At 35.7% G+C, this 16,618-nt stretch overlaps 1 protein-coding gene across 1 annotated transcript in view; it reads left to right on the top strand.

The window, feature by feature from the left end:
* The window catches only part of LOC133184381 (DNA-dependent protein kinase catalytic subunit-like), a 53,350-nt gene that overhangs the window by 13,658 nt on the left and 23,074 nt on the right, over positions 1 to 16,618 (top strand). Inside the window, exons 25-64 of the mRNA XM_061319434.1 lie at positions 38 to 243; positions 586 to 693; positions 804 to 899; positions 1,452 to 1,576; positions 1,732 to 1,826; positions 1,929 to 2,031; positions 2,146 to 2,270; positions 3,311 to 3,380; positions 3,557 to 3,732; positions 4,018 to 4,168; positions 4,541 to 4,619; positions 4,833 to 4,955; positions 5,052 to 5,146; positions 5,292 to 5,466; positions 6,773 to 6,880; positions 7,239 to 7,486; positions 7,713 to 7,842; positions 7,933 to 8,025; positions 8,127 to 8,191; positions 8,549 to 8,651; positions 9,047 to 9,174; positions 9,315 to 9,522; positions 9,763 to 9,944; positions 10,329 to 10,497; positions 10,869 to 10,934; positions 11,101 to 11,280; positions 11,816 to 11,890; positions 12,017 to 12,151; positions 12,232 to 12,348; positions 12,638 to 12,775; positions 13,183 to 13,334; positions 13,487 to 13,618; positions 13,808 to 14,041; positions 14,243 to 14,392; positions 14,554 to 14,727; positions 14,853 to 14,942; positions 15,100 to 15,310; positions 15,470 to 15,629; positions 15,897 to 16,112; positions 16,335 to 16,444. Coding sequence (XP_061175418.1) covers positions 38 to 243; positions 586 to 693; positions 804 to 899; positions 1,452 to 1,576; positions 1,732 to 1,826; positions 1,929 to 2,031; positions 2,146 to 2,270; positions 3,311 to 3,380; positions 3,557 to 3,732; positions 4,018 to 4,168; positions 4,541 to 4,619; positions 4,833 to 4,955; positions 5,052 to 5,146; positions 5,292 to 5,466; positions 6,773 to 6,880; positions 7,239 to 7,486; positions 7,713 to 7,842; positions 7,933 to 8,025; positions 8,127 to 8,191; positions 8,549 to 8,651; positions 9,047 to 9,174; positions 9,315 to 9,522; positions 9,763 to 9,944; positions 10,329 to 10,497; positions 10,869 to 10,934; positions 11,101 to 11,280; positions 11,816 to 11,890; positions 12,017 to 12,151; positions 12,232 to 12,348; positions 12,638 to 12,775; positions 13,183 to 13,334; positions 13,487 to 13,618; positions 13,808 to 14,041; positions 14,243 to 14,392; positions 14,554 to 14,727; positions 14,853 to 14,942; positions 15,100 to 15,310; positions 15,470 to 15,629; positions 15,897 to 16,112; positions 16,335 to 16,444 — 5,501 coding nt within the window. The remainder of the gene's footprint in view (positions 1 to 37; positions 244 to 585; positions 694 to 803; positions 900 to 1,451; positions 1,577 to 1,731; positions 1,827 to 1,928; positions 2,032 to 2,145; positions 2,271 to 3,310; positions 3,381 to 3,556; positions 3,733 to 4,017; positions 4,169 to 4,540; positions 4,620 to 4,832; positions 4,956 to 5,051; positions 5,147 to 5,291; positions 5,467 to 6,772; positions 6,881 to 7,238; positions 7,487 to 7,712; positions 7,843 to 7,932; positions 8,026 to 8,126; positions 8,192 to 8,548; positions 8,652 to 9,046; positions 9,175 to 9,314; positions 9,523 to 9,762; positions 9,945 to 10,328; positions 10,498 to 10,868; positions 10,935 to 11,100; positions 11,281 to 11,815; positions 11,891 to 12,016; positions 12,152 to 12,231; positions 12,349 to 12,637; positions 12,776 to 13,182; positions 13,335 to 13,486; positions 13,619 to 13,807; positions 14,042 to 14,242; positions 14,393 to 14,553; positions 14,728 to 14,852; positions 14,943 to 15,099; positions 15,311 to 15,469; positions 15,630 to 15,896; positions 16,113 to 16,334; positions 16,445 to 16,618) is intronic.

The following is a 16,618-nucleotide window of genomic DNA, read 5'->3' as shown; positions in this document are numbered from 1 at the left end:
TGTGTACTTTGTAATTAGTGAATTCTCTGTCTTTAAGACCCATTCCTGCCTCGTATAGTGGAGCTGGCCACTAAATCAGGAGACAGACAGACGAAGGTAGCTGCCTGTGAACTGCTTCACTCCCTAATACTGCTCAGTATAGGACGCAGTGCTACAGCACCTGGCAGGGAACGATTCTCAGTGGCTCCCATCTACAGAAAAATATTTCCCAGCATCCTCCAGTTGGCTTGTGATGTAGATTTGGTTAGTGTCTTGTAATGGTTTTAAAGGCATCAAATTACTCAGTTTCTTTTTATTTTTGTTAGATTTCTGCATACAGTAAAACTCACTTTTAAGGAAGTCACTGAGACCTTCAGTTTTGCTTCCTTATACCTGAGATTCTATATATCCATGTAAGGAACATTGTGCAAACTCTTCCAAGGGATTTGTAAAAAATTCTCTGTAACCTAGATTTCCTTATAAGTGAGTTCTTTATAACCAAGTTTTACTGTATTTTGTTTGATGACCTTTAATTTCAAGTGTCTATTTGATGATACAGTATTAAAAATAGAGATTTTCATAATGGTATGCATATGTTTTTTACAGGTTACTAAACAGTTGTATGAGCCATTATTGATGCAGCTGATCCACTGGTTTACAAAGAACAACAAAGCAGAGAGTGAGGAATCTATGGCATTACTGGATGCCATCTATGTAAGATCAAGTAATTAACAGAAGTGACTTTAATTCATAAAATATTATACTTATCAAGATGATTTTAGAACAGAGAAAAAAAAACCATGAGTATTTTCTGTTGATTCTAGGATGGTATTATTCAGCCAAATGACACAGCTTTGAGGGATTTTTGCGCAATCTGTTTAAGAGAGTTCCTGAAGTGGTCTATCAAACAAAGTAAAAATGTAAGATTCAATGCAGCACTATAATCTAAGAATACAAGTTACTTTTGCAGCATGCCAAAATTACCCAATGTACCATAGTAATCAACACATTCTTCTGTCCATCCATCCACACATACATGTATATGACAAAGATATGTGTAACTTGGGTACTGTAAAAAAATTTTTTTTTTTTAGTGGTAATGATATTTTAGTGTCTTTTGCAATGCCTCTTGTCTATTGTTTATATTCAAACAAATGTAATTGAGAGATTGTTATAGAGACACCTGCTCATTTTGAGGTCACTTGCTCAGGGTCAAGATTATACCGGTAGATATTGACACACACAACATGCTCCTATGACTTTTTGAGTTTTCTAGTTCAATTAGAGTCCACTGCTTATTGTATGTAGCAGCTATTACAATGCTTTGAAAACTGATATTTACAAGTAATTGTTAGACAAGCATAAATGTACAGATTTTTTGTGTGGTGAAAATTATGACATTTTCATGTATAATGTAAAAAGAAAGGAAAGGCAATGAAATAAGATTGAATTTCAGATTTTTGTTTCTGTAGGTTGAGAAGAGCCCCATCAATGCAAAGTCCCTGCTGAAGAGGTTGTACAGTTATGCACTTCATCCTGGAGCTTTCAAGAGACTGGGAGCAGCCCTGGCTTTTAATAATATTTACACAGTTTTCAGGTTTGTTTGGAGGTCACCAGAAAACGGTCTATAAATTTGACATACATGTATTATCATGTTTAACATGAGTTTAATAGATAAGCATTTTAAGAAGAGTGCAATAGGTTATACACATGTTCTTAGCAATTTTTTTTTTAAGTTGTGGCATTTTTCAGAGAGGATAATGCTATGGTGAACCTTTACACTTTCCAAGTATTGGTACATTTTGTAGAGAGTTTGGCCATTGCTCACGAGGATGAATTATCAATGGGTTTGTAGTCTCTTCCTGGTAAACTTTTGTATGTATTAAAGTGTTAATTTGTAGATATGCTGACATTTTCTATGGTTTTCTATGCCTTGATATTTCCATCAGGCACTCAGACACAGTGTAAACTGGTCCTTGAACACATGGAGAGAATCATGAAAGTGAAAGCTGCTGTTCTGAGCAAGGAAGATAAAAATAGAACTGAACCGAAGTAAGAATCATATTCTCTATTGTTCATATCCACTTTCCTAACCCTTACTTATAATGTTCTGCACACATAGTTTCAACTTTCTGTGTCTTTACTAGTTGTGTCTTGGTATTGTAGACAGTGGAGTGTCCGTAAGTTAGACATCGCTGTCCGCTGGCTGATGAGACAGTGCGGACGCCCCCAGACAGAGTGTAGACATGCTTGTATGAAGCTGGTTCATCAGTTAGCTCCTTGTATTACAGGTAAACTTATTTGTTTTGTATACTGTAAAATACGGATGCAGTAAACCACTTAGGACAGAAAACATCACTTCATTATGTCCTTAATAAAATGTATGGAGATAACGAACAGTATTCCAGTTCAAAAGTTCATTAAGCAATACAAATTTTGGAGCAGAACAAACACGGACCTCCAAAACATCAGAGGTGGGATCAGGTGCCATGGAGGAATGAGCATCCTCTGTTGAATGGTCACACCCACCAAGTGCTCCTTGTCATGATCGGGTAATAACGGAAAAATCTGTCAACAACTCAGTGTGTAAATAATGGCCTAACAATTAGTATGAAAAACGTCAGTCAGCATTTGACTTAATCTGTTACATTGAATGGATATGTCACTTGCTCTGACTTGTTGGATACAGCTTTCTGTTTGTTCCCTTTAGAAACATATCTTATGGCATACTGTACATTGATTTCTATTATAGTCATATACTTGTAAATCATGAAGTGAATATTCAGAGATATACTGTTCAGTTTCAATAGATTAATCTCTTAAAAATGATACCATGTTCATGAAATTCAGTTTTCGTTATGACTGTACTTGCTTAGTAACTAATACATGCATATTTATGATAAATTACCTCACTTTTGAAATTAATTTCAGTCTACCCTGGTAAATGTGTGTCCACATTTGGTTTGACACCATTTCCAAAATTCTGGGGCATGTGGATAAATGTTTCTGACATGTACTTGTTTTTGTTTTTATGTTTTGTTTTTGTTTGTTTCTGTGAGTTTGGCCTCTTTGTTTATACAGGGTCTGTGGGAGAATTATTTTAATAGAATGTATTGATTGAAAAAGATAATTAAAATAAAGCTGATCTTCATCACCAAAATTGTGAACATGACTTTTTTTCCCAGCGTTATTCTGTCATTTCCAAATTATTTACATTACTGAAGAAGGCATTATCTTGGGATTTTTATCACATTATTCAGCAAAAAGTGATCTTACAAGCAAATATACTGTATGTACATGTATCCATTAAATCACATTTTTACATTTTCAGGTATCAAGTCAACCAAAGACTATTTCCAGACATTTTATAAGAGTGAAAAGGCAGCTTATTTCATAATTAGGTCAGTGTAAACATGTGTATTTAATTGTAATACATGTGTATTTCAATGGAGTTTTCATATTTGAAAAGGCACTCTATAGTTCCGCACAGTGACTGTAGATTGCTGATGCCCATGTCTACGGAACACTTACAGATATCTATATATTTGAGGTACATAATACAGTGAAATATTTTTAGATTTGAGGGTAAGCAGCAGAAATATGGTTTGTTATCCTGTCCAGAGATTACTGCTGTGGATTCTTCATTCTCCATACAGAATGCTGTGTCTTGGTTTGACCATTATTTGGCTGCTTTGGACTGCTACATCTGGACATTTGGAGAAAATCTGCTAACACCTGATGATATTTTCCAAGGTAAAGTCATCCTTTAGCTTATTATAAGTACATGTACACGAAAAAATTCTTCTGGTATACTGTGTACTTGTGTGGAGTGCACAATTTCTGACTGAAAAGAGGAGAGTTCCATACATAAAACAAATAATGACACCATTATTTTCATATGCTGAAATTGCTTACACCTATACATGTACATAAACATTGTAAAAATTAGCATATTTCTAAAACTTCTAAAATAAATGTAAGCTGTCAGAGTATATTAAATTTTAAGATGAGTACTTGTATATTTTGTGTTGTGTTTAGGTGGTGGACAAAAACAGAGCAAGCTTTTCCAGGCAATGCAGCACTTTCTGAGTAAGATTGTGATGAAGGATGTGGATGAAGTGGCAGGGATGTTTCCACATGAGCCGCTGACTGATGTTTACACTCCCAAAGAAAGGGATGAATACAATAGGTAATGGAAATACATCATTATAGAAAGTTAATTTACAAAAAGCTAGCACTGTATTGTGTGCTATAGGTAGGGAATTCGGGCTTCTGCTGAGTTGGTACAAAAGCTCTGTCATTCTATATATTCGCTCACACTAATTTGCAAGAGCAAAAGATTTTGATATGTAACTTAGTAAGGAAATAAATACAATGTACCATAAATTGACCTGTATGAGTGAAAAGCAGACAAAGGTCAAGTCATTGTATGGTTTTAAATGGAACAGAACTCTTTTATAGCCACTGGGTATAAAGGGTTTAAAAAATAAATTGTTTCTGGAAAAACGTTTGCTCTCAAATATACCATGCACTATATGTTGTTTTTTTCTATTCTGTTTAGGACTAAATGTACAGCTGTAGTGAGGACACTGGATTTCTTCTGTATTTTGGTGGCCAGAAGTCCTTCTTCCATAAAGAAGGTAACTTAAATGACACACTGTTAGAGCTGACAGAATAAAACTTAAAAAAGGAAATTGTTGGTTTTCTGCCAGAAATAGATATGTTCTGTCTTCCTTACCATTTATATGTATTGTTTATACAAGTTCTTGATGAGTTAGTATTTGGTCTTCTGAGTACACTGTAGTTCACCAGTAATTGTGTATCCATGATTAATAATGAGTTCTATATTTCAGCTGTTGCCCCCAGGAGTTTTGGGTGAGGACCTGTGGGATCTGATCTGTATGTGTGTTGTCCATCCTTCAATTGTGGGGTTCAACCTTGGTGATGTGCAGATCATTAAAAATCTACCTACAGAGGTCAGTTTGAGTAATTAATGGCAACAAAGAATGACATATATTTTGTCAAATGATACGCTGTTGCATTTAGTAAAGTTATTGATTGAATTATTGTAGATGGAAAACTTGCTAAAAGTATTCAGTGCAAAGCTGCCAAGTGACATCTTAACAGAGATGTGTAAACAATTTGGATCACTGCTGCAAGGAGACAGGTTAAGCATGGTTTGCTTATACATGTCTATCCCATAATGCAATGTCAGCATGCATTTTATTCTGAAATATTAAGACATTTTTTTAATAATGTTTTCTTACAAATTATAAGCTAAAATTTAAAGATTTTTGGGTTTGATTCCATAGAGATTTGTTAGGCTTGCTGAGCAGGCCTCTGGATGATCCTTCTACTGACCACGTATTCCTACAACAGTTGGTGTCTGGTTATCAGCTTCTACACTGTGTGGGATTGCTCAGTAAAATCTTCAAAGGAACATCACTTCCAAATCTGGCCAACTCTCTGTTTGATTTTGTCCACAAGGTAAGATTTTGTGAAGAGAGAGTTTTCTTTTACATAGCAGTACAGTACAATTCGTTTATTATCATAGTTTATTTGTCAGGCCAAAACTTTATAATAAGCGACTTTTATAATAACCATAGTCAGCTGAAATTCATGTCGGACGGCTGACGATACGACGTTTGTGTAAATTATTGGATTTATTATACATCTTACGTTACATATAATTTCGATTTTTTAGGTTTATTTGAAATACAAGTTAACTGACATATCATTTCACAATATTTACTTACTGTTTCAACTTTTTATTATAAAGAAATTCACTTAAATAAAGCTTAATACTCTTCAAACTCAATCTTCTAGATCCCTTGGCATCCATCTTGTTTATTTTGATCTACTTTCATTTTCAATTTATGGTCAATTCAAATTACCAATGTTTCGTTTCGTTTCGTTTTTTTTTTTTTTGGTCACATATTAAATAAATTAACACAGCAACAAAGCATGCATTCAAATTGTTTCTTTTATTCATCCAAAGTAGACATAAAAAAATTACCTATTTACACTTAATGTCGCGGTATAATTAAAATTAATTGATACACTGATGAGCATATAAATTCAATGCCGCTTGGACAGACTGGTGAAAGAGTTAATTTCACTTAATTATTTCTTAATTAATCAGGTAGTTTTGTAAATGTAATTAACTATGAACATTGATCCAGACACCAAGCGTAAGAAAGCTTGGGTTAATATTGACACTAAATTTAGTTTCAACACATTTGGTAAAATGTATTTATTACAAACGTACAATTCAGGATTAACTCAAGAAGAAAATAAGTTATGAAAAAAAAGAGTTCGTGTTATCCTGTCATGTACTTCATGAAATAAACAGACTCCCTGTCAATCGCTCAGGTAAGTGCACTGAAGTGTGACTGATCTCCCCAGTCTTTCACTATCGGCAAATTTCAAAGTGAAAAATCAAGCCATTGTGTATAGACAAGTGACAGTGCATGAACCACAGGTGTAGATAGGTGTTATCTTTTGTTTTGTTGACTGTCCCAAGAGTGAAAAGGTGTGAAAAAAATATTACGGACGGAAATTTTCTATTATAGTAAGCGAAGTGTATACTTTTACCTATGATAATAACAGACGAAATTTATAACGAATTATTAAGAAATGGTTTTGTGTTTCAGATATCTATGATAAAAAAAAGAAGTATGATATAAAACCGGTATGATAAAAAACGAATTGTACTGTAGTTTTAAAAGTTTACTAATATGAATGATATTCAAATCATCAGATTCAAAGTAAAAGTTTTATTTGTTCTTTGCAGAGTTTAATTTGTGTGGAGGGAGGAACCAAACAAGCACTGACCCTGTCCCCCACAGCACATGTCACGGCCATCAGATTACTGGAGCTCTCCTTCTGTCTGGGGGTGCAGGTAAGAAATCAAAGCACTGAATATTATCAGTCCCTTCTGGACACACAGTAGCCACCAGAATGTGGGGGAGGGGGTATTCTGTGCTAGAAGTAGCCATCAAAGCCATGAGATCGATAAATCATTTCCAAATTCTAAATGGATTGACTACCCTCATTAGGTCTGCATGCCTCAGAAATATGTACATTTTTGTAAGTGCATGTACATACAGACAAAATTTCATGATCTGCAGGTTTCTAATTGTTATATTAGGTTACATGCAATGCTTCAAAGTGCTATGCAGATACTTTTGCATGAATTGAAAAGATGTAGAGAGTAAGAATGTTTTAAAAGTATAAATCTTTCAAGCCTTGTTTTACAGATTAAGAAGGTTATTTCTGGGATCCTTGACCAGTCTGTGATAGAGGGGTCAGCTAAGGGTTACTCTCAGAGCCATGGGGAGCTCCTTTTTACAGTCTTCAAACCTACAATGTCGGTACATTTGGCCAAAGCTATGAGTGACACAGTTCCAGTTCTTTGTGAGCATGCTAAGAAGCAGAGTTACCGAGTGATGAGCATCATGGTTACTGTTGTTGACACTGTATCCAAGGACAAAAACCTCAGAAAACAGTAAATTTTACAAGCAATTTTCTTTTAATAGTAAATCTTCAGCATCTTACCACTGCTTTATATCATATTCAATTTTCATACACATTATTTAATATATTTTTAGAAGAATAAGAAAATTACCTCTGACAATGTTGGGAAATAGAATACGTGTATGGTTAAGTGGTTAAGAAGAAGCTAAATGCTTTTGTCAGAAAGATTTTAAAGAATTTCTTAATTATTTTCTAAGGATTGGTCCGAGTGTCGTGACATCTGTGGTACAGCATTGGAAATCCATCTCTGTCTGGTGCTTAGCTACCACTGAGTTACACAGTATGGCCATGTTACTGCTTACCAAACTTGTGCTCCTGGATAGCAAGGTACTTTGTGTCACAAGAAAAGTAGTCTCCATTGTGATAGGATCATCTTAATACGTACATGTAGGTGATGATACTGATGTTTGATTGTAGGTGGTAACTGACACTGGTAGTAAGCACTTCCCAGAAGTATTTGACACCTATCTCAAGATGTTAACAGAAACCAAAACAACATTATCTGTCAAGGTAGGAACTCTCTTGTCAGAAACAGAAATACATTTTAGTCTCTTTGGAATGATTTTGATTTCCAACTTTTTACATGCATCTCCGCATTTTCTGATTTTCAGTGCAGAATGCTAGAACTTTTGCCATTTTTTGCCATACTACAAGAACCACACTTGAAAAAACTGAAGTAAGGGTTGGCATACTAACAGAATTTATATACAGTTGAACTTCAGTATCTTGAACATGGATATGTCGAAGTGATTGGGAAGTCCTAACCACATAGTTCATAAGTATTTAACCCTCGGTATCTCAAACCCTCGGATATCTCGAAGTTTTTTCTCAGTCCCATCGAGTTCGGGATATTGAGGTTTGACTGTATGTTATAAGTTATCTCGTAAGGGTTTGCAAACTAACAGAAGTTATATATGTTATAAATTATCTTGTACATGTACTTTTCTACAGGAATATTTAGAATTTATCATAAATTTAGAGATCCATATTATGCAGGTAGATACAGAAATTGATTATTAGTGATTTTTTACAGGCGTAGCTTGGACAGACTTGTTGCAGACCATTTTCCAGTAAAAAGCACAGATCTTCCAGAATCCAGTCCACAGTTCAAAGACTACATTTCTGCAATAGACAGGGTAGGGTTATTGTAGACAAAACAAAACTGAGTATATTTCATTTGTGTACCTTGGGACACTGGAGTTTTCAAAAAATTTTCATAGAAACAAGAAAAGTCAAATTTACATGCAAACTTTCTAATAAAATGCCTCAATTATATGTAAAGCCAAAACTGACAAAAATATACATACTACATAAAAAATTATTGTATAAAAATTTGCAATATTTACCTGCATGAACAAGATATGCAGGGCTGCTAAAGTTAGACTGTCAATTTATTTGAAATATGTGGGAAATAACTTGAACATAATAACTTGATACATACGACATATAAACTGAGTGCTACAATCATTTCAGTTTTGAAGAAATGATTTGTAATCAATGTTTTAATGAGGTTTGAATTAACCCTCATTAGTTGCTGACCAGTTTGGAGTTGTCTGGGAGTGAGATGTTGTTGGAACTCCTGACCAGCATCTTCTGTAGAGAATCCAAACACGTACATGAGACAAAGATACAGGAATCCATCAACAGGTTCACAAAAAGGTAGGACCAGAAGAGAGGGGAAAGTGAAAAAATGTCTAGTAGGACCAGAAGAGGGGGGAAGTGAAAAAATGTCTGACCACAACTGTGAATTTTTTATCATTGGAAAAAAGAATCTTTATTTTGACAATGGAACATTTCAGGCTACCAGTAGCCAAGCAGAAGTCTGTCGTGGATGTGGCCTATAATATTTTCTGTCAAGAGAAGCTGTACCCAGCAGAAGTGAGGAGGATCACCATAGAGAAGGTGGCCCTCCCCTTACTGAGACTGGTTCACAAGTCCGCCCTGATCGAGTTCTTCACTGACCACATGACTGACCTCAGAACAGCAGTGGAGGCTAAGCTTGTCAAGGTCATTTGATTTAAAGGACATCAATAAATCGAAAATTTTAAGTTTTTATTATGCTGTGTAGATAATTTTTCATATTTGGAACAGGCCATGGCTTGTATATCATATAGAAAATGGGCTCAACTCCAATATATGGATAAAGTAGTACCTGCAAACAGTTGAAGACGATGATGGAAAAGTTTTCATACAGAGATAAAGAAATCTATCCTATGATGCTTAGATCAGACCTCTCTGTCATTACAGGGCTCTGGGTTGGAGAACCAGTTAACATTCAAACTCTGCAGTTTTCAGTTGCTGGAATTAATGTATGGTCGACTTGGTAAGGAGGAGGTGTTCGGTAAAAGCTCAGCTTTGAACAAGAAATTCTGTGATGTGAAGTCTGAACCTGTGGATTCAGGGAAGGAAATGACTCAAGCCATAATGAGGTAAGTAGCGATTTCTTATTGTCTGGTAATGAGTAATTGGGATTTATCAAATTATATGTGCTTGAAATCAATCGTAGTTTTTGAATTCATTGCAATGCTGTAGACAAAACTTCATGTTAATTAAACATTTTGTAGTTTGTCTATGTATACATACATTATGATGGAATGTATGTAATGTTTTTGAAATTGACTGAACTGGGGACATTCAGAAAATAAAAGCATTGATTAAATTTGAGCATGATTTTGCTAATTTCTCATCTATATGGAACAGGACAGGTCTTGACTGACATGATTCATATGAATGATGTTCTTTACCATCCAAATGTGAATTAAAATACTTGGTAGAACTTGGCTATAAGTTAATAATTTTTGTTTCTATTGCAGGACTGCACATGCAGCTAAAGGAGAGGACGTGAGGGGTGAGAACAGCTGTACAGAGCTGAGGAGACAGTATCACTGTGCTGCCTACAATCTGCTGATCGCCGTACTCTCCAGTACACAGAATGACGCCAAGTTCTACACAGCCTTCCTCTTCAAGGAGGACGAGGCTAAAGTATGTCAGTGTACAGTACTTCTAAAGTGACAAGGATAGTGAATGTTTCATTCATTTGGTTTCTTAAAGACGGGTACATTATTGATTGTATTCAAATTTTGGTGCAATGCTCAGATAAGTGAAGATTTTACATTACAATTGAAGTGAACAAGACAATTTAGGGAAAAAAAAAGGAATTTGCTTGATTGAGAATTGTTATTACTACTGAATCATAGAGTTGTCTGGAGGAGGGAAAAATGTGCCATCTAAGTGAAGAAGAGGTTATTCTCGACCAGAGAATACCCTTTACCTGTAATTACATGTAACATATAGTGCACATACTCCTTACACTTTTTTTGTGCATTATGATATTAATATCGATTGTGTTGTAGGGACAGTTTGTTTATGACAACTTGGTTGACAAGGAAAAGTCATATGAATTTACATCAGAACTGAAGGTAGAGAAGAGAAATCTTACAAGTACTTGCATATCTGATATTTTTCCTTCTGCTAAAATTGATTCATGGTCTTGTATGTTGTGCAAGCCCAAAGGCAGTTTAATTCGGGGAAAGACATAATTAAATAACAATATCTAAGAGGTGGGTTTTTTTATTTTTATTCAAGGCACCCTTGTCCAGAAAGAAGCAGTATGTATCAATAAGGAATGAAGTGAAGGACAGTGAGGTACAGAATGGGGAGACAGAGGGAGGGACTAGCTCCTCCCTCCATCTGGCCTCTCAGTACCTGGCAGATAGCAGTCTGAGTGAAGACCTCAACCAGTACGACTTCACAGCCACACCCCAGGTAATGTCAGTCATACGACTTCACAGTCATGCCCCAGGTTATGTCAATTAGTACGACTTCACAGCCACTCCCCAGGTAATGTCAATCAGTAATGGCTTCACAGTCACACCCCAGGTAATGTCAATCAGTACAACTTTACAACCACACCCCAGGTAATGTCAATCAGTACAACTTTACAGCCACACCCCAGGTAATGTCAATCAGTATGACTTTACAGCCACTCCCCAGGTAATGTCAATCAGTACAACTTTACAGCCACTCCCCAGGTAATGTCAATCAGTACAACTTTACAGCCACTCCCCAGGTAATGTCAATCAGTATGACTTTACAGCCACTCCCCAGGTAATGTCAATCAGTACAACTTCACAGCCACACCCAAGATAATGTCAGTCAGTATGACTTCACAGCCACACCCAGGTATAGTTAATTAGTACGAGTTTACTGGCATGCCCAAGGTATTGTCAATCAGCATGACTACATAGCAGTGTACATGATTTTGATGCATGATAAATAGATGTTGATGATTTATTTTTAGATGTCGGAGGGATCACAAAAGGAAAAAGTGCTGACTGTTCGCAAATCTAGCTACACTGATGAAGAGGATGATTCTGTAAGCATTTCTTGTTCAATATTGTATAGACTGTTTACTAATCAGTATATGTTTAAAAAATATTTTTAGCAAAGAAATTCATGGATTTCTTGGATTTTTCGCTAAAATACCATTATCCATTGACAGGATACCAAAGTGATGGTTGAGGAAGACTATGTAGAGCTGGAAATGGATGACCTCAACCAACACGAGTGCATGGCAACGATGATTGCTCTCCTCAAACATATGCAGAGGGCTAACATCATTCCACTGGTGGAGTCTGTAAGTAGAGCCAGTTAGATAAATATACAGCACAGGTGTATGGCCCTTCTAGTATATAATCAATACACCTTTATTTTCAGGGTGTGGTACCAGAATTACCAGCCTGGATGAAATGCCTGAATGATAAACTGAAGAATCCAAGGACTCACATTAACATCAAATACTTCATTGTCAAACTCATTATAAACACTGCTGAGGTTAGTGGGTGTTGATGGTTAATGTCAATACAATCATGTACTGTTTGTGAATTAGTGAAATATCAGTGATGTTTCATTTTCTGTAATTTAACATTTACATGTCCACTTCATATGCTGAATCCATCTTTGCTTTGTTTTAAAGTTATTGCTATTATAAGTATGATTTTTCACCATGCCTAAGTTTCACAACTTACCTGCCCTTGACTCCAAGGAAAGTTGGTTTAAAGCATTCAAATATCAATTTCGTTTATGAATGAAATGTAATGCAAATGACATCTCTGTATTTCAGATATTCCGCCCTTATGCCAGAGACTGGATTCGCCCCCTAACACAGCTAATCATCAGTGGTCCCTTCACCAGTCTAAATTACTTTGTTATAGATATAATAGTCACCATCATGTCCTGGCATCAAGTAGCTATTCCACAGGTAACAGTGACAGATCACTCACTATTATGTGTTCAAAATATATATGTCAATGTTTAAAAAATCTCCACCAATCACGAATTATGTAAAACAGTAAAACATGCTTGTAATGAAGTGCTAGGACAAAAGATTTTGATTTGTTACAAACATAATTTGTTATACATGTATCTGATAAGTTCATAATACTTTTTTGAAACAAAGAGGAATGAAAATCACTTTGCTATAATTGTAAGTTCATTACAAGCATGTTTGTTCTAACCATGTTTTACTGTACTTGTTTAAAGATAATGCTGTTCCATTTTCACTTTAATGAGTTTTGCTATGGTATGAATTGTTGATCAGGATAATGAATTTTCTCTGATTCTAAACTGAAAAGCTCTTTATGTCCTGTGAATTCTGTGTGTACACAGGACACAGTAGAGGATCGTGCGATGTCCAGTCGCCTGGTGGAATTTGTAATGGGCTACGTGTATAATGATACCAGGCCTGTGTACCGTAATAACTTAGAGCTGCTGAAAACTCTACTACAGGTGTGGAAAGATCGAGTGGAAGTACCATACAGGTAAGGAATACACAGAGCATCAAAGTAACCAGAGAGATTGCTTTGGATTGGGTAAATCTCTCTGATTGTCTTTGCTGTTGTTAAAACATTTTTTCTTAGTGTGATGGTTATTGCAACTGGATATAACAAAGATTATTCTGCTATCTTTGAAGCATTGTGTACAAACATCTGAAACAACCAGATGAAACAAAGAAGGAGAGCTGTGTGGGGATACAGCTGATGGGGGTTGTCCTGTCCTGTAAGTTTCCTCCCTATGCCCCCACAGCACCTGTTGACCAGGAAAAGTAAGTTACACAAGGGCCAGAAACAGTAATTTGCAGTACATGTACATTTTAAATGGAAATTATATTGTTATTATTTGATCAGTGAACACAAATGTCTATTGAATAGTATTTCTTAGGTCTACTTAAGCACTACAAACATCATTGTCTCTTTTAACTTTATTTAAAATGAGTACATTTCTTTGTTTGTAGATTCTTTATCACTGTGGCTCAATACATGAAAAATCGCTACAAAGCAGTTTATGCAGCTACAGCAGAAGTGGTAGGAATGATCTTTAAATATCTAGCAGACAAGGAGAGGCAGACAGAAGGAACCTTCCATGATTACGTTGTTAATCTGATGAACTCCTTACAACAGAGCAATCCTTCTAACTTCCTCCTCTGTATTCACAGAATGCACCTACATTACCCTCCCATATCCGACAGGTAGGGTTTTTTAGGAGTTCGTTTATTTTTTTGTTTTATTTTTTTTGTTTGTTTAATGATTGAATTATCATTGTTGAACAGATTGTTAGCTTCAGATAAGAAAATTTCTAATACTAATCCTTCAGGTCTTTCCATGTTGAAATTTTTAGTACTTTTATTTGTACATTTATGGTCAGTGTAAGTTATCTATTGTACTTGAAGGTTTATGAACCGCTTATTGTTTGTTCTTCCCAATCTTCATGCTGAGTTCCGAAACCGCTGCCTGGAAGTTATTCTAACAAGGATTGACACCTTAGAAAATGTCTATGTGGAGCTCAAAAGTAAAGGACTGTTATCCTTCCTCACACACAGGTGAAAGGATTTTTCCCGCATTGTATACATATAGTAGTGTCAAATGCATAGCTTTTATCAACATCTGTATGCTTTTAGAATTTATAGATTTTCAGGATAAAATTAAAATATTGATAAAATTGAATGTGAATAACTGTTGGTTGGCATTTTCTTATTTTCAGGGATGAAGAAACCCAGTTGATTGCTCTGAAAATTGTCAAGAGCATTCAAACGAAGCTGCAGCCTGGTGAAGTGTCAGAGTTACTGCCCCTGATCTGTGGATTTTGTATCAGTCCCAGTATCTCCTGCCGTAATGTCATGTATGACATTCTGATGTGGGTCTACGATAACTACAGGTAAGGAAAGCAAGTCTTGGGCCTTTTACATTTAGTATTATGAAAAAAGGTTTATGATTGTTCAATAAAATGACAATGATTTCTGTTTGAATGTCAAAATTTTTAATCAAGCTTCTCTTTTACAGAGAAGATGAGAGTGATACAGCAAATGACATCATGCAGCAAACAAAAGAGACCCTGCTTAAAGGACTAGGGGATGAGGATCTACAGTGCAGGTAGGAGGATATCGACACACAAAGAAACTTTATCAGTCAAAATTCTTATGCACACAGAGAACAAAAATTTTGCTTGTTTACATTGCTTTACATGGATATGTGGATACAGTAGTATGTACTTTGAGTTCATGTTTATATTTGACTTGATTATTTATAGACTGCTGGTACAGAATTTCTGGAGCAGTGAATCAAGAGTTCCTGGGAACACATTGGACAGACTGGTGGCCATGTTAGAAGCTATGTATTCACCAGTTACAGAGAAACAGTTTCTAAGTTACGCCACAAATCTTGTCCTAGAAATGACATCAAAAAGTCCAGACTACCAAAGAGAAATGTTTGAGTCGCCACTTGAAGACTGCAAATTTCAGGTACTGGGCAGATTGATCAGTTGCAGAGCATCCATCCAGAGTTCAGGTGGCCCAATTTGAATCCTGCTCTGGTCTGTCACATTTCTCCCTTCTTGTTACAACTAGATTGGCAAATAAATAGTACAGCTGCATGAGTTTGTATCCACTGATATTTTACAGGACTATAAAGTGAAGTCGTCATGGAGACAGAGACATGCAGCCATGACACCACTGTTTGCCAACACCATGGCAACCCAAAGTATGATGGAAGAGGATGAGAGTTTTAGTGGAGAGATCAGAGCCACACAGGACGTCCAACAATTCACTGCCACTCAGGATGGTAGGATATCTTGCAAATAGTTCCAGATAAAATCTTTTGATTATCTTTTGGTATCTTTTGTGATTTAAACAATGCAAACTTAACATTAGTATGAGTAACATGAGCTGATCAGATGCATTGTACATGATTTTTGTATGTATATAAGGAAAAAATACTCAAACATTTAAAAATGAAAACAATTGAGAGCTTTATACATATACATTGTATATTAAAGTAAATAACATTGTAAGTAAGCTAAAATTCTAATGCCTGTTATTGTTTGTTCAGCTTCAAAAGCTCCATTTAACTGGTTGACTGGGAGTAGTTTAGACACATTCACTGACTACAGTACAGTGGGATCAGAAACTTCTAGCTCTCTGCTGTTTACCGTGGGAACACAGGATATGGCCATCAGAGCCCGTCTGAAGCCCAGCAGAAAACCTGGCTCAGGGTTTGGAAGGCCTCGAGCAGGAACCAGCAAAGCTCCTGAGAGAACCAGCAAAGGTTTGCATCACAAATGAATATCCAATCCAGTAGCGTTAACTGCCACAAGATAGAAGTCCTCATGTACAAATGTGAATATTATAAAGATGTTGTCCATATATATACAGTCTATAAGAATGAAGGAATATGATCAATTAATTATAAGTTGAAATATTGAATGATGTGCATTGTACTTGTAAAAACATATAGACATTTAAACTCATTAAAAAAATATTTTATCAGATGAAGTAGACAGTGAAATGTCCAGATTAAAGAGACGTTTCTTGAGAGATGAGGAACAAAGTAAAGCTTACTTCATAAAACGCCACACCAGATTGCAGAAGATGAGGGAGGTAGGAAATCAAGGAATCGAACTGAGACAAATATTTATCTGAAACAAGATTACAACAGGATTATTTTGTTGCATGATTTTTCAATTTCTTAAGTTTCTTCAAAACTGAAGTAATAGTGCTTCTGTATGTTTTGGGAAGACTACAAAAAAATTTGTCCTGTTTTAAATTCTTTCA

Source organism: Saccostrea echinata, unplaced genomic scaffold (assembly GCF_033153115.1).
Source record: "Saccostrea echinata isolate AGI-Se365-2 ecotype Australia unplaced genomic scaffold, CSIRO_AGI_Sech_v1 ptg000010l, whole genome shotgun sequence".
Lineage (NCBI taxonomy): Eukaryota > Metazoa > Mollusca > Bivalvia > Ostreida > Ostreidae > Saccostrea > Saccostrea echinata.
This window is presented reverse-complemented; position numbering and strand designations above follow the sequence as displayed.